Below are 23,411 nucleotides of genomic sequence, written 5' to 3' on the forward strand. Positions count from 1 at the left end.
TGGAGGATAGAGACGCAGGTGAAACTAAGACACACAGCAGTCCCATCCCTGAAACCCCCAGTGGCTTTATTCGTCCCTGAAGCCGCCTCTGGTGTTGCCGCCCCGGTTACTTGAGAAGCTTCCTCATGGTGCCCAGGGACGGGCTCCTATACTCCCGCCCGAAGTGGTTCCAGTGGTTCAGGTAGTTAAAGAGCTGATAGAGCAGCAGCCGCCTGTCGAACCCCGGAGCCTTGGGGATCTTCCGGTGGTAGGCAGTGAAGAAGGATCTGGGAAAACCCCCGAACATCAAGGCAATTGCCAGTTCAAACTCGGAATGGCCATAGAAGGAAGCAGGGTCATAAACAATGGGCCCCGTGTCATCCTCAGCCACATTTCCCGACCAGAGATCCCCGTGAAGAAGGGCCGGGACAATCTCGAGGCCGCAAAACAGATCCGGGATCTTCACCTAAGAAAATAATTATTGTACACGGAGTTATCATGAGCCTGAGCCACAATCTCCTCATCCAATACTTGGAAATAAGGCAAAGATGACCTCGTGTGTGTTCCGGGTCCAACCATGGCACCGCCTACCAAGCACAAAGATAAGGATCCTCTGACTGCAGGGGAATGTAAGTTTGTCTTACTATTTACAACTAATTTAGGTTCAGGAACTCTACAGTACTAATGATTTCCATACAGTAGAGAAGAGAACCTCAGAGGTTACAGTCTTATTGTCCTGTAGAATAGGAACCATACAACCTGAGTGGAGTTCTTGTGTACGTAACTTAGCAAACTTTCTCTACTATTCTTTATTTCACAGCACATATATCTGCACCTCTTTGCATCCTACTGGTTACTTCATTAATGAAGTTAATGAGTTAAATAAACTTTCTTTGATGCATCCTCACCTGGATTGATGTGAGTTGTTTTTAACATTTTGAGAGTTATGTTTTGAAACTAGTCACTCTAGGGCATCTGCCGCCCATAACTGCTCTAAGAGGTGAGACGTTTGTGCTTTGACAGAGAAGGAAGAATGGAGCAAGCATGGATAAGAAAGTAATAGTAAATGCCACCATTTACAAGGCACTTACATTCCACATGAGCAAAGTCTGAGGTTAAGTGCCTGGTGAGCTAGTGGGTGAGAGGTGCACTCAGGGGCCAGGTATGTCCTCAGGTCCCACCCTCTTCCCAGGCTCAGGCCAACAGTCAGGCCCTTATGCATCCACGACTTAACTAGTTCTGCTTCAGGGCTCAGTGGTCCCTAATCTGGCTCACTTCTACCAGAGGGCCCCACATGAATGTGGTGGGCTCATAAGAGGACAGCCCCTCTCCCAGAGGATAACTGCTGTGCCCACCTGTAGCTGTGACCAGAGTTCTCGTGCCTCTCGGTCAGCATAGTCTTTCTCAATGAGGTCCAGCTGTGCCTGGAGCCGGTGCTGGGTGAAGAAGGTCGGCCAGTCATCCTGCCACTCATTCACCTGGGCAAGAAGGGAAAGGAGGCTGGTGCTGTAGCTGGGACCACAGGACAGCGCTAGACGTGGAACCTGCCTAACCCTAGAGCAACCACTAAGAAAACAGCAAATACTGCAGTTAGCCAACAAAGGGGAGAAGACCAGATCATCAAAACACTTAATTATTCCAAAAGAGAGCAGGTAAAGAGGAAAGAAGGAACAAAGAATGGATAAGACATCAAAAACAAATAGCAAGATGACAGATTCAAACCTAGCTGTATCAATAAGCCATTAAATGTGCATGGTCTAAACACCCCAATTAAATGACACAGATCAACAGGTTGGAAAGAGAAAGCAAGACCTGATTATAAGCTGTGTACGAGAAATGCACTTTATATATAAAAACAGAAAGCAGTTAAAAGGATAGAAAAGATACGCCATGCTAATACTAGCCAAGAGAAAGCTAGAGTGGCTATATTAATATCAGACAAAGTAGATTTCAAAGCAAAGAATATCAGTATAAAGAAAGTCATTTCACAGTGGAAAAGAGGTCAACTGATGAGGACATAATAATCCTAATGTTCATGCCCCCAATATATGGCAAATAAGCACATAAATAGATGCTCCACATCATTGAGTCATCAGGGAAAATGGAACCTCAGTGAGATACCACTTCACACTCACTAGGATGGCTATAATTCTTAAAAATGGAAAATAGCAAGTGTTGTGAGGAACTGGAACTCTCATCCGTGGCCGGTGTGAATGTAAAATGGTGCGACCACTTTGGAAAATATTTTGGTAGTTTCTTAAAAAGTTATAAATATGAACCTAGCATGTGACCTAGCCATTTCCCTCCCAGGTATTTGCCCCAGACAAATGGAAGCATTTGTCCACACAAACTCTTGTACGTGAAGGTTCACAGCAGCTTTACTTGTGAAAGCAAAACCTGGAGACAACTGAGATGTCCATCAACAGGTGAATGGATAAACAGACTGTGGTTTATCGTACATGGAACGGACTTTTGACACATGCAACAACATGGATGAATATCGAAATGATTGTGCTGAGTGAAAGAAGCCACACCAAAAAAAGAGGAGATACCATATGATTCCATTTATCTTAAATTCCACAGAATGCAAATTTATCCATAGTGACAGAAAGGAGATCAGTGGTTGCCAAGCGGCAGGAGGGAGATGTGACAAAAGGGCGCAAGGACATTTTTGGAGGCGATGGATCTACATACTGACCTGACTGGGTGAGTGGTTCACGGGCATGTACATATGCCAGAACTTACCAAATTGTACACTTTAAATAGGTACAGTTTATTTTATGTCAATTATACCTTAATAGAGTTGTTTTTTAAAAAAGGATGCAAAGCTTACTTTATACAGAGGGTCACTTTGTGAAGTTCCTTAGCGGAGGAACTTTCCAGAGATCGGACCTGATCTCTCTGGCCAGCATCCTCAGCATGGAGACACTCCCTGTGCTGGATGCTATGGTCGCTTTGCCCCTGGGTTCATCCCCTTGGTGCTAGGTGCACCTCGAAAGCAGGTGGGGAGGCCCCCTCCCCAAACAGCCTGATGTGCACGGGGTGGCAGCCCCTCATTCCCCATCTGCCTGCCCTGGCCTCCAGAATCCAAGGCTCTGTCTTAATCTTGGATGACCAGGTCATAAAAGACATAGATTGAGTGTTGAGAGCTGGAGACCAGTGCTGGCTAGCCCAATCCCTCCAACTGCAGAGAGGGACCGTGATCCCCTCACCCATGGAAAGATCTGACCTTCCCCTGAGCTGCCAAAGGCAGGGCTACCTGGGGACACAGCTGGTGGAAGGACCCAGCCTTCACCATGACACAGGGGCAGGCTAGTGTGGCACTTAGGGCCCACGCTCTGAAGCCAGACTGGGTCAAATCCTGGCTCCTCCACTTACTAGCTGCATAACCTCAGAAGCATCATTTGGCTTCTCTGTGTATCAGTTTCCTCATCTATAAAATGGGTCAACGACATCATAGGGTTGCTATGGCAACTGGGTGAGTTGAGTAAGATAAAGCACTTAGAAGGGAGTCTAGGGCGGGGCAGTAGTTCAATGGAGCCAGTGGTCCCAACAGGGCTTAGCGCACTAGGTGTCTGAGAAGCACACAGCCACTACTCAGGGTTGCCCCACCATGGCCGCAGCTCCCCAAGCACCCACTCACCCCTCCCACAGGGCAGGGAGCCTCCAGGAACTTGGGGCTGGTTCAAGGCGCTACATCCAAGGCCATCTTCTCACAGCTCGAGGAGGCAGAGCAGGTGTCCTCCCAGGTCGCTCGCCCCTTCCTAGCCGGGGTGCAGCTGATCTAAGTTGGCTACTTGATCCTAGAGTCTGAAGGGGCACTCAGGGCCACCCGTGTCCCTAATGGACCAGCCCCATTCTCATCTGCTGCACACATTGGGGCTCTGTGCACTTCATTCCTCGGGTCTTGAAAAGCCACTGTGTGAGGTCAGCCAAGTCTTTGGAGACCTCCCAGCTCTTAAATTCAACATCTGAAGCAGGACAAGGCATGCTCAGCTGTGCCTGCCTGGGACCACTACGACTAGCTCCAGACAGGTGTGTGACCCTCGGGCAGCCAGCTTTAGCCGAGGTTTAGGGAGTCCTCACAAGCCTGGTAAAGCACCATGTGCAGTTCCAGGGACCCCAGATGTGAGGCCTGCCCATTGAATGGGATCCCTAAATCTGCCTCAGGCTTCCTCAGGATCTTGCCCCAAGTGCCCTCAAACTGGGAGAGTCGCCCTCCACCCACACGAGGGAGAGACACAAAAGGCCATGTATTGTCTGATTCCATTTACATGAAATGTCCAGAACAGGCAAATCCGCAGACTGAAAGATTGGTGGTTACCAGTGGCTGAGGCAAGAGGAGTGGGGAGTGACTACTAATGGGTCGTGGTCATTCTGGGGTGATGAAGATGTTCTGGAATTAGATAGTGGTGATGGTTGCACAACATTGTAAATATACTAAACACCAATGAGTTGTACACTTTAAAATAGCAGAGTTTATGTCATGTGAATTACATCTCAATAGTGCTAATAATTTTTCAAAGGCCCCAGGCTGAGTGACCAGGACTTAGTTCCTGACATCGCGTGCTGCCCACCCCACCTGCTTCAGTCCCCCACACTCATCACGCATGCTCCTTTGCACCTGCTGTTCCCTCTGCTTGGAATACTCTTCCCCACGGCTCCCACCCACTCCAGGCTCAGGTCATCTGCTCTCCCCATCCCAGCTCACACTTTGCTTTCAGAAATCAGGTGGTCAATCTTCCTGGTGCCCAGGGGACTGACACTCTGCCATATATAGGGGTGGGATGACCACTTAGCAGGGGCATCCTCACCCAGGCACTCACCTGCGGGATGAAGCCGCAGTACGTCACCGTGTGGAAGCCGAACTTGGCCACATACTGGGGCTCAGCACCCTCAGCCCTCCGGCCTGTCGGTAGAAAGAGCTGCTTGTCTTTCTCTCACGTGCCAGACCTCAGCAGAGCAGCAGGACAGGCCTGGCTGGACTGCTAGAACGTGGGTGGTCTGAGGACGTGCTGCACATGGTAGCCATCGGTCAGCACACGGATCAACCAGGCCACTCCCACCACAAGCACACTGGACGGCAGGGCTGGGTGTAGAAGGGGTCATGAGCCAACTCTACCAGCTCGTCAGCTCCATCAAGGTTCTCATTTAACAATCTCGTTGTCATACTGCAGTGTAATGGGAGATGGTCACACCGGCATCCATCCAGGGTAGGTGCAGCCACGTCAGGGGCAGGAAAGCAACCTGAACATACCCACTGTGCTCGCCTCCTCCTTCCACTTCTGCCTCAGACTCTGGTTGTAAAGGTGCAAATCCGCCATCTGGTCTCCAAGTCTTGATGCCTGACTGAGGGAGGAAGAAATGCAGCCAATTAAAATGAGAAAGAACAACCACCAGCTAGCACATTCCATGTTGAGAAATGTCTTAAATACCTTAAAAACTACTCCGCATTCTTTAACAAGCGGGAAACGAGCTGCAGGCAATGACCCTTTCCAAAAACAAAGTCAGCAGGAGAGGGTAGGTGGGCTTCAGCAGAAGCCTTAAGGGGCGTGGGGATTAAGGGACAAATGCCTGAAAGTGGAAAACCAGCCCCCAACTTTGGTAGAAACAAATGTAAGTCACATATAAGAAAAGACTGGGATGACAATCCAGCAGCAACAGGTCAGCAGTGGCTCGTCCCTGCTGATGGAATTACGGGTGGTTATGTCTTCTCACATGAGTTTGTGTTTTCCACTTTTTTCTTTTACAATGAATATACATAACCTTAATAATTAGAAAAAATGTTAAGGACTTCAGATAATTACTAGATCAGACCTCGCTCTGCCCAAACTGAGCTGGCATGGGTGCACTCTCCAGCACAAGGCAAGGGATGGTTCAAACACGCTTCTTCTATGCAGCTTCACTGGAGTCAGACTAACCTAACACCAGCCCTACACCAGCAAGCAAGAACTCCTCCTTACCACTGAGAATGGCGGTGCAATTCCTGGCCCTGCCTCTGGTAACTGGGCCCAGTTATGCGAGCAGCTCAGCAAGAGGCTGCTCCTTCTCCTGTCTCTGTCTGTCTGACTCTCTCTGTCTCTCCCTCTTTCTCTGTCTCTCTGTCTGATTCTCTCTCTCTCTCTCTGCCTCTCTATCTCTCTCCATCTCTGTCTCTGTCTCTCTCTCCCTCTCTCTCCATCTGTCTGACTCTCTCTCTCTCTCTCACACACAGACACATGCTCACGCTCACCTGCTCAAACTCCTCATCTTCAGATGCTCCATCACAAAGGCGGCCCCACCTCCTGGCAGGTCAATCACCTTGATGGGCCGAGGTGCCCGCACCAGGCCAGTGCTCCGGAGGGCCTCCAGGCTGGCCATCTCCCCCTCAAACATCTGCCGGGCCTGCGTCCACAATACTGCATGAGCTCGGACTCCAACAGCAGCCTCTGCAGCCAGGCTGTGGCTCGCAGCCCTGAACAGAAGCCACCGCGGGGAATCACAAGCACCAGGACCTTCAGTTTCTGAAAACTGGCTGGGAGCCAGGCACTGGCCGCTCAGGCAGTGGGTGCAACGTGGCCCCCTTGGGATGGGAAGGGGATGCAAGGATGAGGCTGCACCTGGGGCTTGCAGTGAGCAGGATGCTGACATCCCTGCAGCGAGTGCTTGCTGTGAGAGGTGAGGAAGCACAGGCTACAGAGGGAGGTTCCAGGAGTGCTGGGAGTACTGTGGGGTGCCAGGGGGTGCAGGTGGGGTGCCCCAGAGTACGGGTTAGTGGAGGGGCTGGGGCTGGGCCTGGGTCCCCTTCTGGCTTACTCAACCCCTCACTGCCTCAAGCAATTACAGCAAGGAGGGGTGGCATGCTGAAGCAACTGGGGCACATGTTTGGGGCAGGGGAAGGCGGGGGCTGGGAGATGGGCTGGGCCTGGCCTTGGGTCCAGGGCCGGTCCCCAGGGACAGCACCGAGCAGGGCCTGGGGGCTGGGAAGGAGCTGTGCACCCAGCAGAGAAGACGATGGGCCGCTCCCCCAAGCAGCAGAACAGCCTCCACTGGGACCCAGGGGCCTTCCTATTTCTAAAACACTTCCCACAAATATCCCAACTTTAAATTAGGTGAACTCTCACCTTAGGTAGACTATAGCTCAGTTAAAACTGCACTTAATAAAATGGTTTCTAAGATCTCTAACTACAGACTTGCATGTTTAAAAAAGTTAACCATCGTGAACAAGACCAAAGCATCTATTTCCACACAGGAAAAGAATGCCATCCTTTAATGCAAAGCACCTGACAGGAAAACCAGGCTAACTGCCAACCACACCTGGAATCGTGGAGCAGGGGCTGTCGGCGCCCCGAAGGCCTCACCTGTCCCTGCTCTCCTGCACTGACTGCGCGCTATGGTGTGCCGGCACTGACAGTTTCAAGGGTCGGGCCTAGAGGAGCTTCCCGGGACCAGCTGTGAAGGTTCCAGGACAGCGTAAACCCTGAACCCAAAACTGCTTCCCGGAGGGGGGGCTTACCATTTTGAAGGGTTTTAGTTCTGAAGTCAGATTCCTCAACCGTTCCCTGTGCCAACAGCTCAGGGATGCTGGTCCAACCCCAACCGCTCATCCATCCCAGAGGTGGGCAGGGCTGCAGGGGGACTGGGAGGGGTCACACCCCCACCACTGCCACACCTCAAAGGGGCACAGCCCCCAGAGCACGGCCCAGGCAGCACAGCCCTTGGCACCTGGGTGCTTTCCTCATTTGTAAGGTGTTATAGTTTCCATATTTAGTTAACAGTAATATTTCACGCAAGCCATGGAAACCAAACAAAAGCACAGTCTGTGAATAGAGGGAGTGTTCCCCTGGCCCTTGGGGTCCTTCTTGGGGTCCTGGCCTCCCTCCTGACTCTTCCCACCTGCTGAGGAGAGCCCACGGGTGCGAAGAACCCGAGGCCAGCGCTGGGTCTCGAGGAGGGGCAGAAGTAGCCAGACTCCAAACCTCGTCGCCCCCATGCTTGAGGGTAGAGAAATTAAAACAACCAACCAAAAACTCCTGTGCATCCATGCAAAAGGAAATAAATGAATCCTGCAGCAGACAAAACCCCGGGATCCCACAGAAAATGCTTGGGCCCTGCTCTCCCTGGAGCTGCCAGCTCCACAAGGCCACGGGCAGGCTGCCCCCGGGCTGCGAGTGCAGGCCCAGCCCAGGAAGAGGCTACCTTGCCCCTTGTCCCGAGCCCCTCCCCCTTCCCCGCGCCCCTACCCCTACCCACTCCCCTCATCTCTTCCCACCCACCTCCACCCCAACCCCCTCCCCCTCTCAGCCCGGGGGGGCCGGCTCAGGCCGCGGTCGGGGGCGGGGGAGTGGGGAGGGTTGGGGGGTGCACCTGCGTCCTGCGGTTGACCTTGACGAACACGGGGCCCGCGTCCGTGTCGTAGGCGCGCCCCTCGCTAATGAAGCCGGCGCCCGGGCTCCCGAAGGCGCGCAGGGTCGCGGTGCGCAGCTCGGTGCGCAGCAGCTGCTCCATAGGGGCGGGGGACGTGGGGACACGGGGGATACTGGGACCAAGGGGAGGGAAACACGGGGACGAGGGAGGGACCCGGGGATGGCGCAGACGGCCCAGCCGGGGATCGAGCTCCGGCTGCCAAGGCCGCTGTCCGCGGGGGAGGGGCCTGCGGGCTCGGAGCACCCGGCCCCGCCTCCCGGGCAGGGTCCACCCTCAGCCTGTTCTCTCCCGGAGTGGGGCAGGCGCGCTCCCCATGGGGGACCGACCCAGCTCTTAGAGAGGGAGGGACGAGGTCTCTGATAGGAGGACTGAAGCGGGTGGTGCCCTGCCCAGGTACCCACACAGTGTGCCCTGACAGCCTGAGGTGGGGTCCACCTGCTACAGGCACTCCCAGAGCCGGGCTGGGCCTGACATCCCTGCACAGAGGTTCCATGAATCCTGGCGGGGCCCTGGCCCAGACCCCTCCCACCCGGCTGGACACAGGACACTGTCCAGAGGAGACGAGGCTGTCCCTGGGCAGCAGGTCACAGGCCTGCCTGGGTCTCACACTGTCCAGACAAGGCTGGGGGTCTCATCATGCCCAGCAAGTCTCCAGGTACTGCCCAGTGACACCCGTTGCTGGCGCTGGGTTTGCTCCTCAGGGTGCCTGGTGCCCATCAGAGATAGAGGCTGCTCTGGGGTTTCTGATATCGGGCAGCTGCCCCTGCCCCAGGTGGGACTCCCGATTACAGAGACTGGCTGCCTTGGGAAGGGAGCTTCAAAAACACACACATGCCCGTGTGCACACATCTATGCACTGGCATGTACAAGGTCATTGCACAAGAGCAAGTGGGACAGGAGAGATTGTACGGCCATCTGTCAGGGGCATGTGCCCTTCCATGTGTTCCTCCTCCTAGCTTTCTTCTCTCAGTCTAGTGAAGCCCACCCTGCTACTGGATCTTGGGAAAGGACTCATGAGCCTGGCCCTCCAGCTTCTCCCAGCACCCTGGGGGAGACACTGGTCTTAACTGAGCCCCCTTCCGGGCCTTGGGCATGGTTTGCCCAAGCAGGGTCTGAATGTGACGGGTGGCAGCCAGGCAGTGGCACACCATCTTACTGGTCCCGAACCTAGGTATTTGGAGTCACTCCCCAGGCCTCCCAGCATCCGTCTGAGCAGCCCTGGGTCCGAGCGCAGAATCCTCAGCATGAAGACATGCCAAGAAGAGCATTTTGACTCTGCATACTGGCGCCACCCTCCTCCCAAACCTGCCTTAGAGTTCTGGTTTGTGGTTGGGAGCTCAAGTGGGAGATGTGACTCAGGCACTTCCAAGCTGCCCTGTGAGCTGTGAGTCCCCTTCCTCACCACGGCCAGTCTCCTCATTCTCCCGGTTCTCCCAGAACCACAATTATGGCTGCAAAGATGCAGAAGGTGCCTCTCAGGCACAGCTGGAACCCAAACTCAGGGAGCTGTGACAGGAGCTCTCAGGACTCAGCATCGTTAAAGGGAAATGTGTCTGGGAGGTGTGGATCTGGGTAGTGGGACAGGCCGAGGTACCAATGGGGTCACTGTGCAGAGGAAGGACTCTCCTGCTTACTCAGATCCCCTTACTGTGAACACAGAGTCAGTGGCACTGAGAACGAAAAAGCCCGCAGGCAAGCAACAGCCCATTGCTCCGTGTTGGGGGAGTCTTGGGGGGGGCGCTTGTAACACTGCTCAGAAAAGGGGCCCAGGAAGGCAGCTGAGGGCACGAACCCCAAGGCCATCACCACAGCCCAGTCTGAAATCAGGCAGCAGGGTAGGGGATGGGGTCCTGAGGCCCTGGCTGAAACCTGGAGCCAATGGACACTGTCCAGGTGTCACCGCTAGTCCGTCATTCCAGCCTCCACACGGAACTGCACTGGGACCACGCCCCCTGGGCAGATGGTTGTTCTCGGAAAGGGACGGGAATTCTGCCACTTCAGAATTCAGAGATGGCTGTGAGCCAGCTGCTTTGCTACGCCCACCACAGTCCCCCAGCACGCCAATCCCTGTTTCTGAACATATTTCAGTGTGTCCACATACTTCTGCCACAAGGAAACCCAGGCAGGGAGGCAAGTTCTCATGCAAGAAGCTTTTGGAAGCAAATTTCAGTGGGAGAACATGGGGAGGATAGAAGCAGCAACCCTCCCAAGTGGGGAGACATGCACCAGACACGCTGAGCAGCACTTACGGGCAGGCAGTGCCCCCAGGAAGCTCGTCTCTGACACCCCGTGGGTGTCTGGATCTGAAGCTCAGGTAACGTACCCAAGCCCCCCCTGCGCTGGTCTTCCTGATGCCAAGTGCAGAATGGTTTCCATCACACCGGAGTGGACTGTCCTGAGGTTTTTAAGATGGTCTGTAGTTCCTAAGACCTCCACTAGGATCCGCCATGGAGATAACGCACGTCTAATGTGATGCAGTGTGAAAACGTCTGTTAGTTTCATGTCTGTTTGGAACAGAGGTAACTTCGTCTCGGGGTCAGGTACACTGCTCTCTGTAGAGAAGTGAGCTTCTTTTCCACACTTGCATTTTCCTCCCTTATTTTGGCTGTAATTACCCAGATTCTCTTTGGTATTTTCTGTTTGTTTGTTTGTTTTGTGAGGAAGACTGGCCCTGAGCTAACATCCATGCCAATCTTCCTCTATTTTATGTGGGATGCTGCCACAGCGTGGCTTGACAAGTGGTGCTAGGTCCACACCACGGAGGATCTGAACCTCTGAACCCCGAGCCGCCGAAGAGGAGCACATGAACTTAAACACTCAGCCACAGGGCCGGCCCCACTTAGATTCCCTTTGAATCCCAAAGTATGCCAAACACCATTTCATAAGAGAGTCCCATCTGCCTCAACGGTTTATAAGTGTCCCTCCAACGCTGCCCTGCAGACATCAGCCTCAAGACAGCAGAGTAAATGGGAGGCCTCCACGGCCACCAGGACCCACCTGTGAGGGGCTTGGTGCGCCAAAACACAACCGTCACAGAGCCTCGGCTTTTGTGTTTAGGGGCATCCATCCAGGCTCAGACCCTGTTCCACAAGAGTTCCCACAAGAGTTCCCTCAGTTCTCTCAGCCCATGTTTTGAGCCACAAACCTAGAATGAGCCTAAAAGAGATCTCAAAATCCAAGCCCTGAAGATACACACTTCACCCCAAGACAGCCTTCCTGGCCTCACCCTCATTCTGCTTAGACCCCACTGGCTATATGATTCCTGGTATTTCCAAAGCAGCAGGTCAGATTTGAAGGAGGGAAAAGTGAGCGGGGGGAAAAGGGAACAAAGGGAGATGAGTAACCAAGACAAAGGGAGAAGTCTCACGTGAAGTGTTAATAATAACAATGATGGGCCAACAACCGAAGGGGGGATCACTCAGCCCTCTGCACCCAGGACCCCATAAAGGGCAAACACTGGGCGGGTACAGCTGGCTGAGGCTCCTCAACACGAAGCAAACGGCCTGAAATGTTTTTAAACGCATGGAGGGAAGCAATGTAATGACTGATTCCAGTGAAGACTCCAATTAGGAAGGCACTAAAGTCCATCCATATCCTCGTTTAAGGGAGAAAAGCCCATGTTTCAGTTCCGCTGTCATCAACAGGATGCAAAATGAAAAGCTTTCGGGTGGAGAACTAAACTGCAATTATCTAGATTTACTTCTGTGGAAGGGCTGATACCCTGACAGGAGCAGATATAATGAGGTATTTTCATACAATAATCTCATTTTCAGTAAGAAATAAGTACGACCACCCGAGATGAGAGCTGAGGGACCTGGACAGGCGCTCGGGGCAGCGGCCAGCCCCCTGCACCTCCTGCCTCCGAGGCCTCCTGTGATGCTCACGGCGGGTCCAAACAGCACAAACCTCTCCACGCTCTTCTCCACAACCAAGGGGCCTAGGTGCTGCATCCAGAGCTAGTCCCTATGGGTCTAGCCAAACCTCCCCGTTATTTCAGATGTCAGCAGGCCACTCAGCAAGGACAGGAGGCAGGCTGCTGTCAGGACACCAGCATACAAGTGTCCCGTGAAATTATACCTCTAAATCAAAACCTCACTCCCCCCGCCACCCTCCACCGATCCAGAAGCCCAGAAAACAGATGCTCATCCTCATTTGGTATGTGCACAGAGGGACTTTCATGGAATGGAACAATCCACAGCAACTCTGGGTGGGTCCATGGAACTTTGGGCTTGAGGCTTATAAGATGCTGGCGACCCTTTATCCATAAAAAAAATATATATATATATATAAAATTATAAATACAAAATTAGGTACCATACATACATATTTGCTATAAACTGCAAAGCTTAGAAAGCCAGAAAGCCCTGCAGCACTGTGACCACTGTCGATCAGCTCAGTGCCTGCCAAGCTTTCCCCACGTCTCCACCTTGGCTACTCCCTCGCCCACGGCCTCCCTGAGATGCATGTGGTAACACTTCTCCCACTGGAGGACTGAAGCGTTTTCCCGGATACAGTTTGGGAAAGCTCAGGCCTCAGCTCTCATCCCCAGTACCGCTATGCTGACATAGAAGTGATGTTCAGGCCCCAGAGGGGGACGTTGTGGGGCAGAATCAGCCATTCCCTGTACCTGGCACAGCACCCAAGAGGACTCTCTCAAGAGGGGGTCCAGCCCATCCTCCTTGTCGGGCAGCCCAGCATCCTGTCACCTGCTCCAGTGACCAGCAACCACCAAACCCAGCGGGGACCTGCGAGCGACACCACCGGGAGCCAGAAAGCACCCTTCCCCTTGCCAATGACTTGTGGTTCTGCTCGGGGCACTCATCTACTTGATGGTTCATGCGAATTTGGGAACATGAGATGGAGAGCCTTCTGTTAACATTCTTGAACTGAACAAATACACGTTCTATCCAGCCTCTACCCTCTGACCTTTCTGCTCCCACTTTAACCACTGAAGAGAAGGAGCCCTGGGCAGCACCTCCCAAAAGGTGTCAGCTGCAGAACAGTTATCTCTTGGAAGACCTCAGGTCCACCACCGCGGAAACCAAAACCATCCTGGAAACCAGTCTGTTACCAACACAGGGGAACAGGGCAGCATCCACACATCGGAATGAAGCTGGCTCATGGCATCCTTCCCTCAGAGACAGTTACCAGTTTCCCCAGGGGGTAAATAGGCTAAAATCTTGGCAAACAGTAGTCCAGGTATCACCATGTCTGAAACTCCCACAACCACACGCTCTTAACAGTCACAGTCCTCTCTCCCTTCCCACAGAACCAGAACTCTGAAGGGACCAGTTCTAATGGATGAAGATGTGGAATATACACACAATGGAATACCATAAAGAAAGACAAAATTGTCCCATTTGCAACAATATGGAAGGACCTGAAGGATATTATGTTAAGCAAAATTAACCAGAGAAAGACAAACCGCCATATGATTTCACTCATGTGGAAGGTAAACAAACACATGGACAAACGGGACAGATTAGTGGTTATCAGAGGGGAAGGGGGTGGGCGGTGGGTGAAAGGGGTAAAAGGGCACATATGTATGGTGACAGATAAAAACTAGACTATTGGTGGTAAGTATGATGCAGTCTATACAGAAACTGATATGTAATAAGGTACACTTGAAATTACACAATGTTATAAACCAATATGACCTCAATAAAATAAATAAATAAATGATGTCAGAAAATGAAAAAAATAAATAAATAAAAATGAAAGCATCAGTTCTGCTTCTGAGCCCCACTGAGGTGCCCTGATGTGTAATAGAGAAACAAAAAGCAGACAAGAGAAAAAATGAATCAGTCCCCTTGAACTCCTCGTGAGACCACTGGTGTCGTCTCTGATACTGATGTGCCCCGAGCCCAAAGTTGGACCCAGGAGGTGGCCACCAACTGGCTTCTTCCCCGAAATGCAATTTGACAGTTACTTTCAACCTCCCTTTACTGTTTCCCAAATCTCGCAGGTGACTGAGAACAGCAGTTAAACTGCACCCGAGGCAGATGTTAGAAAGTCCTCAGGCTACACTGCCCTTAGTTTGAAGCTCTGTGCTTACGAACAAAGTCAAGAAAAAAATTGCTCTTTTAAGAAACAACAGTTGTACTCATTTATTGTCACAATATATTACAAAGGTTTCTTGGCAAACAGCTAAGATAAACATTGAATTATGATTTAAATGAGTGAAATATACAGTCTCGTGCATCACTGTAACCAGAGTTTATTCAAATTTTTATGCAAAAGGGTTTATTAGCATCAATGCCATTCATGAACATTTCTCATCGCTGCAAGACTGGAGGAAAGGGAATGGCTGGCTCAGCGCTGGTTTCGTGTGATGCAAAGGAATGACAACTTGCCAAGCCTTGGCAGACGGCAGACGAGACGGGGGCTGACAGGAGCAATTCAACAGCTCCAGAGGCTAGCCATTTGGTCACTCCCAGAATCAGTTTCCAGACCTGCTCAGCCCGTGGCAGGGTCCAGAGGTAACACAGAAAGGACAGGGAATGTGCCTGATTTTGGACCTGGTCATTGTAAGATGCTCCTAGTAAGACGGTCACATGTCTAGACCCAAACATCAGCACCTCTCCTGGAGCTGAGACCGTGGGGCTGGTGGGAAGGGCCCAGTGCACAGGCCACTCCCCATCCCCACCTTTCGGCAGCGGCATGGTTCGACGCAGCCCACGCTCCGCAGGTGCTTCCGTTCACACATTTCGAGTGCGGTTTTATCCAGCTAGGAAGTCTAACAAGGCGTACAACTTTAGGATGACAAAACCTTTCTTCTGAGATATTACATACTTTACAAGGCTTGGAGAGTTGGTCTGAAGCTACTGCAAGTATATGAAGAAATGAGGAAGAACCCCTGATGGAGAGGGCTGTGGAGGAACCAGAGGGAGCGGGACAGGCACCTGCTTAGGATCTGGTGCTCCTGAACTTGAGGCCCCACACACTCCCCACAGAGGCCTCCCTCCAGAGAATTGCAAGCTCATTTGGTGAGATTCCTCATGATGCTGAGGGAGGACCCTCTATACCCTGATCCGAAATGATTCCAGTGGTTTAAATAGTGAAAGAGCTGATACAGCCGAAGGCGCTTATCAAACCCTGGAGCCTTGGGGATTTTGCTGTGGTACGCAGAGTAGAAGGAGCCACTGAAGCCCCCAAACATGCCCGCTATGGCCAGCTCATACTCCGAGTGGCCATAGAAAGAAGCAGGATCAAAAATGATGGGCCCAGAGGAATCCTCTGCTACGTTTCCTGCCCAGAGGTCCCCGTGCAGGAGGGCTGGGACGATGTCCAGATCACGGAACATGTCAGGGATCTTCAGCTGCAGGGAGGAAATGCAGCCTCAGCGAGGTGACCAATACATGCGGGAGGGATGCAGATGCTTTTCTAAGTGTGGTCCACAAGCCTGAGCAGAACGTGGCACACAGATGCATGCGGACACGCACAGCTCACACACGGTGGAGAGACACCAACAGCCGCCCTACGGGCTGGCCCCACCTGCTGCCTGTCCAGACCCAGACCCACAGGTGGCCGCACCTGCCTTGGCACCCCCCTCAGTCAGGCCTACAGGGCATGGTGGGCACAGGGCGCGTGGGGTTCCACTCACCTGCAGAGCAGACCAGAGCTCACGGGCCTCCCTGTCCCCAGACCCCTTCTCCACCATGTCCATCTGGGGCTGAATGCGCTGCTGGGCATAGAATTCAACCCAGTCCTTCTGCCAGTCATTCACCTGCACGGGCCACAGAGAAGGGAGAAAACAGAGCTCAGAGGAAAATGGGGTACCTGAAGGAGGTACCCTAAAGTGGAAAGGACTGGTCATTAGAGGTGCTACTACAGGGATGGGTGTGAAGGAGTGGGCGCTGACCAGGCAGCATGGGGCCTCTCGGATATGCTGGGACCTTAGATCCTGTTCCAGGAGCAGTGGGAAACAAGGGGGCCCTTGCCACTGAGGAGCAGCAAGGTCCACTCTGAAGAGCTCTGGGACGTTTTCTTTCAATCTATACTCACAGGGGAGCACAGAGGCCAGAGCTGCTGGCCTTCCCTGACCCCTGGGGCTCATTTCTGACCATCCACCTGGGCACGGAGGACCCCTCTTCAGTTTCTCCTGAGCAGCCAGCCCTGCCCTCTGCAGAGAGTGATAACATGAGAAGCCATGCAGAGCCCCATTCAAAAACACCTCTGAGAGAGGATGTCCAGGCCAGAGGTGCTGACCACCCAGGAAGGAAGCAAGACAGACATTCACAAAAGCAGAGCAGCACAGTGGGCCGTATGTGACACCAAATGACATAATATCATGCACAAACACACGTAATCTCACACATAGGCACCCTCACACACCTTCATGTGTGCATCCACAAATGTACGTATACATGCAACACACACAGTGAGTTACAGGCAGGAGAAGAAGGAGAGGGCCAGCTGAAGCCCCCCCGGCACAGCATGGAGCAGCCAGGACCAGGGAGCCCCAGCCCTCAGCCACTCGCTAACCAAGCAGGTTCCTGGACCACCTCCTACAACATTTCAAAATCTGAATTGTGTCTGCCACACCCTCTGCTCCCAGGAAATCCCTGCCAGCTTTCCAGATTCCTCAGTATTCCTTCTCAGAAGCCACCTGCCTTTCCTGAGAACACAGCCACCATCCAACCCACTCTGTCTTTGCTGGGCATCAAGCAGAACTCCCCAGAATGAAATTCCCGGGGGACCAACCTTAACACCATAAATCTAGAGTTACAACCTTTTCTTATGCTACCTTTGAGAGCTGACTATGTAGAATTAGACATGTTGTAACTTTCTAATTTTTTTTCTTCCTTCCTCTCCCCAAAGCCCCCCAGTACATAGTTGTATATTCTAGTTGTAGGTCTTTCTAGTTCTGCTATGTAGAACGCGGCCTCAGCATGGCTTGATGAGCGATGCTAGGTCTGCGCCCAGGATCTGAACTGGGCGAAACTCTGTGCCACTGGAGCGGGGCCACAAACTTAACCACTTGGCCACAGGGCCAGCCTCTAAATTTCTGATTTTCATCCACCTTGAAATCCAGCATCCTAACTTGCTGGTCCTTCTCTGTTTCTCTGAGCTTACCCAGCATGTGAGGTGGGACAACCTCTTAAAAATTAGCAAAGAAAAAAGGGAGGACTTTTACCACATTTCACCAAAAAAGGGAGAGGGTGTGTTTTCCCGAGCTGTTTCTAAAGAGTTGACCTGATTGGGAAATGGAGGCAAAATGTTGCTCACCTGGGGGAGGTATCCACAGCACGTCACCACATCAAACCCGAACTGGTCCACGAAGGGCCGTTCCACCTGCCCGCCTCCTTTCCCTTGCAAGCAAAAAGAAAACAAGAAGGATGCCTAGTCCCTTGCCCGCTCAGGCCTGCTGCTGGAGCTCAGAGCAGCTTGGAGGCCTAACCTCAGTGCACGCTTCTTTACCCTGTTCTCCTCCAGAGACAAATGAGGGCCATGGTCTCCGCCAACTCTCAGGACCCAGGAACAGAGCCTGACCTGTCACACTTAACAATCCAGGATGCCCACTACTTCCCAGGAGAGGCACCAGAGGATGCTCAGAGGAGCGACAATGTTGTGTACAAAAAAGGAGGAAAAATCCACCCCATGACCCATCAGAAAAGGAAGGCCTTCCATGGCCAGCTTAGCGTTTGCCATTCGTGAAAGACACACAGCTGCGCTTTGAAATGGTCTCATCATTTGCAGCTCCCAAAGTCAAAGCAAGTCCTGCAGGACTAAGCCACATGTGACTTGGAAGGGACAGGCTGTCTGTCCAGCACAGCAGATTCTCACAGGACAGGAGTCTGCCCGACCTGTTGGGCACAGTAGGTTCTTGGTCATGTTTCTGGTGTGTCAGCTACTCTGCCTGGCAGAGTCATCCTATGGGCTGCGCAGGGCTTATCAGAGGTCAAAGGAAGGAACTACTGGAGGACACCTCAATGCTAACGCCACATTAAGCTCCAAAGGGTCAAGTGTGAGGCTGTCAGTTTGAGCCTCACGTCTCACTTTCCTTAGGGGAAAAGGCACTGTATAGAATGCCAGAGAAACTTTGATAGGCTTTCTTCTGGAGAGGAGAGGTAAAAGGAACCAAATGTGATGAGGCTTCGAGTCCAGGAAATATTTCCTGTCTTTCAAATGCCTCTGCAGGACAGGACGCTAACTGCACCCACTGTATGCGCTCTACAAGCACGCAGCGTGGGGTCGACATTCCTCCCTGGCATCAACACAGGTCTGATCCTCACACAGCCGTGGCACAACCACACCCACGCACCCATACTGGCCAAATGTCCTCCATTCGAGGGTCCCTTGGGGCCCACACAGCCCCATACCCACTGTGCTGGCCTCCTTCCGGAGCGTCTCTCCAAGCTTCTTGTTATCTAGGTGTAGATCTGCTAGCTGGGCTCCAAGCTTTGCAGCATGACTGTGAAACCAAAGGCAGCAACTAAATGCGTGACGCAAATGCAGACAGACACCTATCTGAAAAGCCACAGGCCACACAGAGCAGGTCAAACATCTGAGGATACAAACTCTATTTTGGTGAAGCAAGGGGGAGATGAAGGGCCCTGATCATTTGACAGCCCTTCCCAGCCGCCTCTGAGCTTGCAGCCAGGTCCTTGCCAGCACCTCACCTTGAGAGAGTCCTTTCCTGTTTGCCTTTGGCTGCAGAACCCCTCAGGCGTGGGGTCATGGGTTCCTCATAGCACATGCCTCAAAATTATACCCCCACATACAAGCTCCAGGTATGAAGGAACCACTCAGAGGAAAAACAAAGCCAACCAGAGGGAAGACGCCAACACACCTGCTGAGATGGGACATGTCCAGGTGCTCCATCACCAGCATGCTGCCGCCTCCGGGCGCATCGAGAACCTTGATGGGTCTGGGCACTTTCACTGTGCCTGTTTTCAGGATGGCCGTCAGACTTGCCATCTCCCCTTCAAACATCCTCTTGGCCTGTAGAAAAACGACAGAGGAGCCGGGAGAGGAGGGAGAGCAAGAGTCCGCCTGCGGATGTGCTGTGGGGCCGCGTATTCTCAAGCGCCGCAGTCTCAAACCAAGCTGTCCTGACACGGACGGCTGGTTGGCTTTTCGGTGGCGGAGAGGGTACGTTCGAGGCTGCACTTTCTGGTGCTGGACCCCATCTCGAGGCTGTCACCGAATCCGAAGTCGCTCCACAGGGAGGAAAGTAGAGGCTCCTAACTAGCACCCCACTAAGCGCCTGGCACAGAGCTGGACTGTGAACGTGGGTCATCCTCACACAGCACCTCAACCACAACCCTGCCCACCTGGCCCCTCGGGTGCAGGTGGCCCTCCAGCCACACGTGCCAGGAACCTGGAGTCTCTTTTTCGCCTGAATGGACGACAGGGTTCTATGGCATCTCCTTCTTAGCACTGAAAACCATCTCTTCTCACCCCATTTCCATCCTGCCCAGAAGTCCTTGTTTCCTGACTGCCGCAACCATCCTCCACCTGGCCTCCCTGCCCCCACTGCGGTGACCACCAGAGAAGGCAGACCCCACCCTGAACACACCCCAGCTACCAACCCTGTCCCCACTGCAGTGACCCCTAGAGAAAGTGGACCCCACCCTGAACACACCCCAGCTACCAACCCTGCCTGCTTCCTGCCTGACAGCCCCACCTCCCTACCCTCATCTGGGCCCCCCCACGGGCTCCGCCCCTAACTTGCATGCACACCCCCCGACCCATGCTCCTGGATCACAGCTTTCTTTCAGTTCCTCAAAGACCCCTGCCTCCTCCAGCCTGGAAGCCCCCCAAGCAATGTCACCTCTGCTTGGAACACTATGCCCCATCTTTTACTAAGTCAGCTCCTTCCTTGCCACGCTTCAGATTTCAACTAACATTGGTTTTGAGTTCTCAGAGAAATCTTCCCTGACTTCCCAGATGAGATAATTCCTCCCCTTTGAAGTATCCTTTTCCTTTTCTTCAAGTAAAGATGCTACAGAAGCACATGCAGAAAAATGCAAACTCAGAAACACCCAAGTCTAGTTCTCACAGAGTCAGCACACTGTGCAACTGCTGCCCGATCCAGAGACTGGACACTCCCGCCCAGAGGCTCTTCTCTTCCCCAGCCACCCCCACCCCCACAGCGCAGACCTGTCCTGTCTGCTTTGTCATTCTAGGCACAGGGGCAGATGGCCTGGCTTCTCCATCACGTCGGTGCATTAACAGTCATTGTTTATTCTCACAGCTGTAGAGAGAGAGCTCTGCCGTGTGAATATTCCAGAATGTGCTCATCCAGCTCCTGCTGATGGACAGCTGGGCTTCCAGTTTGGCGCTACCACAAACAGTGCCGCCATGGACTTATTCTTATAGTTACTAACTCTGTGACCTCGGGCAAGTTACTTAAGCTCTCTGTGCCTCAGTTTCCTCATCTGTAAAATGAGGTTAATAACTACCAATTTCATAGTTTTGCTGTCATGATTAACAGAGTCAGCAGCTAACACGTACATCGTCTATTCTAAACACTTTTATAAATATTATTATCTAAATTATTATTATTATATGGAGAGCCAAAATCACAGAGGACAAAGAACAAAACTGTCTTAAGGAGAATTTTCAGAGCATTCTCTTTAGAAGATAAAGGGAAAATAACTGGGCCCTGGCCACACTCCGTACGAGAGCACCATTTGTGAGAGTAAAGCAAGGGACAGAACTTTTAAAAAATGCAGGGAGACGCAAAGGAGGATCTGTGAACCCAGCCAGAAGCCAAGGCTTCTCGAAGAAATACCCACTGCTACATGGTCCTGAGTGTCCGACTAACCCTAGGAACACTGCCACCAGGTAAAGTCAGCATCGTGCTCCCAAAGATCTAGAACTGAGGGGCGGAGTATGACACAGTGTGCAAAGTGCAGATAAGAATAATCAAGAGGAAAACAACCCAGACCAGGTCAACTCCAGCAGGGGTGAGAAGGAAGACAGAAAGAGCAACAAGGTAGTCTTCTCTTAGAAGTCTGGAGGAAGGTAGAACAGAGTCCCTTTTCCAAACAGCCAGCAAAGGCAGACGCCACGGCCAGCACATCTGCATAACTCACACATATTCCAAAGCATGCTAGAAACGACATGTTTGGAACTATTACCAAAGGGCTAGAAGGAACTCACCTAAGGAAGATCAGCGAAAAGAAAATGGCCTTTAACCACAAAATAAAAAGTGAGTAAGAACCCGAAGAAATAGCAGCAGCAGAACAAAGCTTAAAAAGCATCCCTAAGTGGTTCCATTTTAATCATGGAAAATACTTGCTTCCCCTGTAATCAAAACCAAGTTGTGAATTATTACAAATGCCAGTGAAGGTGGAAATACAGACATAAAAAGGATGCACGCCGCAAAAGAGGAAAAACCCACAGACGCCCTGCCGCAGGAAGTCAGGAAGGACACACCACTACACTGGCACTGCCTGGGGGCAATCGACCTAAGGGTAACTTCAAGGACGAACAGTTGGCAGATGCCTCTAAAAGGGATGTACAGGACCACACGCAGCTGATCTCTGCAGAACAAAGAGGAGAAGGTTGGTCTTGAGAGAACAGCAGCGCTTCAGAAAGAGATCATCCCACATCGTGGAAGGTGGGACACATTTCTGCAAAGAAAATTAAAATAGCTGCCAGGATGATTTCTAAGGAAGGAGAAGAGCACGGCCAGGGTGTGTGACCCGTAGGACTAGGTTCTGGGGTGAGCACCCTCAGCCCCGTGGAAACAAGGCAGCGCCCAGCCCCGCGCTGCCTGCGCCGCCAGCCTGGGCCTTCAAGCCGACAGTCCTGGAGTGAACCCACCCAAACTGGACAAAGAAGGGCCCGCAACAAGCAGACCGAGCACCCTTCGGCAGTGAGCCCCCGACCCTCCGCGGGCCCCGGAGCAGACTCCACGTACAAACGGACGCAGAGGGCGCTGCATCGGACTGAATGTCGTGTCCCCCAAAATTCCCATGTTGAAGCCTAACTCCGACGTGACGGCGTTAGGCGGTGGGGCCCTGGGGTGGAGCCCACGACGGTATTCCCGAGGACGCGGGGAGAAGCGCCTCTGCGTCCCGGACGGGCTCACCAGACCCCGAACCCGCTGCGCCCCGATCTTGGCTTCCAGCCTCCAGACCTGGGAAATAAACGTTTGCTACGCCCGAGTCTAGGGACAGTGACAGCAGCCTGAGCGGACCTGCCGGGGCTACCGTGTGTCCCATCACTCAGACAGGGTGCGATGTCTGCAGGTTCACAAGGATCCCAGGACAAGGGCTTCTCCTACACGCCCCTCTTCAAAACTCGCCATAAACAACGGATTTTCCCAAAGTAGCGGCCACACCAATCACGGGGACAGCGTGCACAGCATCACCGTCCACAGTGCACGATCCCCGCTGCACTCGGGAGGCTCGCGGACCCTGGACCTCGGACCTCGGACCATCGACCCAGACCCCGGACTCCAACTCCGACACGGACCCGGGCCAGGACCTGGACCCTGGACCTCGGGCCCCAGACCCCGACCTGGACCCCGACCAGGACCGGACCCAGGACCTCTGACCCCGCCCCCGAGTCCCCTCTCCCCCCCCCCCCCCCGCTCACGGCGGCCCTGACCTCCGCCTTGGGGTTCACTTTCACAAACACTCGTCCTCTGTCCGTGTCGTAACTCTGGCCCTGGCTAATGCACCCGCCTCCGGAGTGACCCGTGGCCTTGACGGAGCCGCAGCCCAGCTCCCGCTTCAGCAGCGCCTCCATGTTAGCCATGTCCAGGCCGCAGCCCGCCTCGGGCAGCACAGAGACGCTGCGACGGCGCGGGAACGCGCGGGGATTGGGTGAGGGGCGGCAGGGGGTGGAACCGGGCCACGGAGACGCGTGGGGATTGGATGAGGGGCGGGAGGGGGCGGGACCGAGCCACGGAGGCGCGCCGGGACTGGGAGACGGGCGGGGCTTAGCCTGGAGGATTGGGAGAGGGGTGGGACCGAGTCTCGGGGACGCGCGGGGATTGGGCGAGGGGCCGGACGACGTCATGGTTGGGGCGGGGCACCGCGGCCCCGGGCCTTGAGGCCCTGGCGGTC

The 23,411-nt window shown here is 53.2% G+C and overlaps 2 protein-coding genes across 2 annotated transcripts; both read right to left on the reverse strand.

Annotated features, from left to right (window-relative positions):
- Nucleotides 1-45: 45 nt before the first annotated feature.
- On the reverse strand, nt 46-8,718 carry FN3K (fructosamine 3 kinase). The gene is made up of 6 exons (XM_070561295.1): nt 8,326-8,718; nt 6,212-6,363; nt 5,237-5,328; nt 4,806-4,888; nt 1,335-1,457; nt 46-445 (listed from the first exon to the last, which is right to left on the reverse strand). The coding sequence occupies exons 1-6, from the start codon at nt 8,464-8,466 to the stop codon at nt 107-109; spliced, it is 930 nt and encodes a 309-aa protein (XP_070417396.1). The 5' UTR covers nt 8,467-8,718; the 3' UTR covers nt 46-106.
- Nucleotides 8,719-14,466: 5,748 nt separating this feature from the next.
- Nucleotides 14,467-23,183, reverse strand: FN3KRP (fructosamine 3 kinase related protein). The gene is made up of 6 exons (XM_070561294.1): nt 22,951-23,183; nt 19,178-19,329; nt 18,708-18,799; nt 17,614-17,696; nt 15,989-16,111; nt 14,467-15,703 (listed from the first exon to the last, which is right to left on the reverse strand). Exons 1-6 carry the CDS (start codon nt 23,098-23,100, stop codon nt 15,365-15,367), a joined length of 939 nt encoding a protein of 312 aa, XP_070417395.1. The 5' UTR covers nt 23,101-23,183; the 3' UTR covers nt 14,467-15,364.
- Nucleotides 23,184-23,411: the final 228 nt, after the last annotated feature.

This window comes from Equus przewalskii, chromosome 10 (assembly GCF_037783145.1).
Source record: "Equus przewalskii isolate Varuska chromosome 10, EquPr2, whole genome shotgun sequence".
Taxonomy (NCBI): domain Eukaryota; kingdom Metazoa; phylum Chordata; class Mammalia; order Perissodactyla; family Equidae; genus Equus; species Equus przewalskii.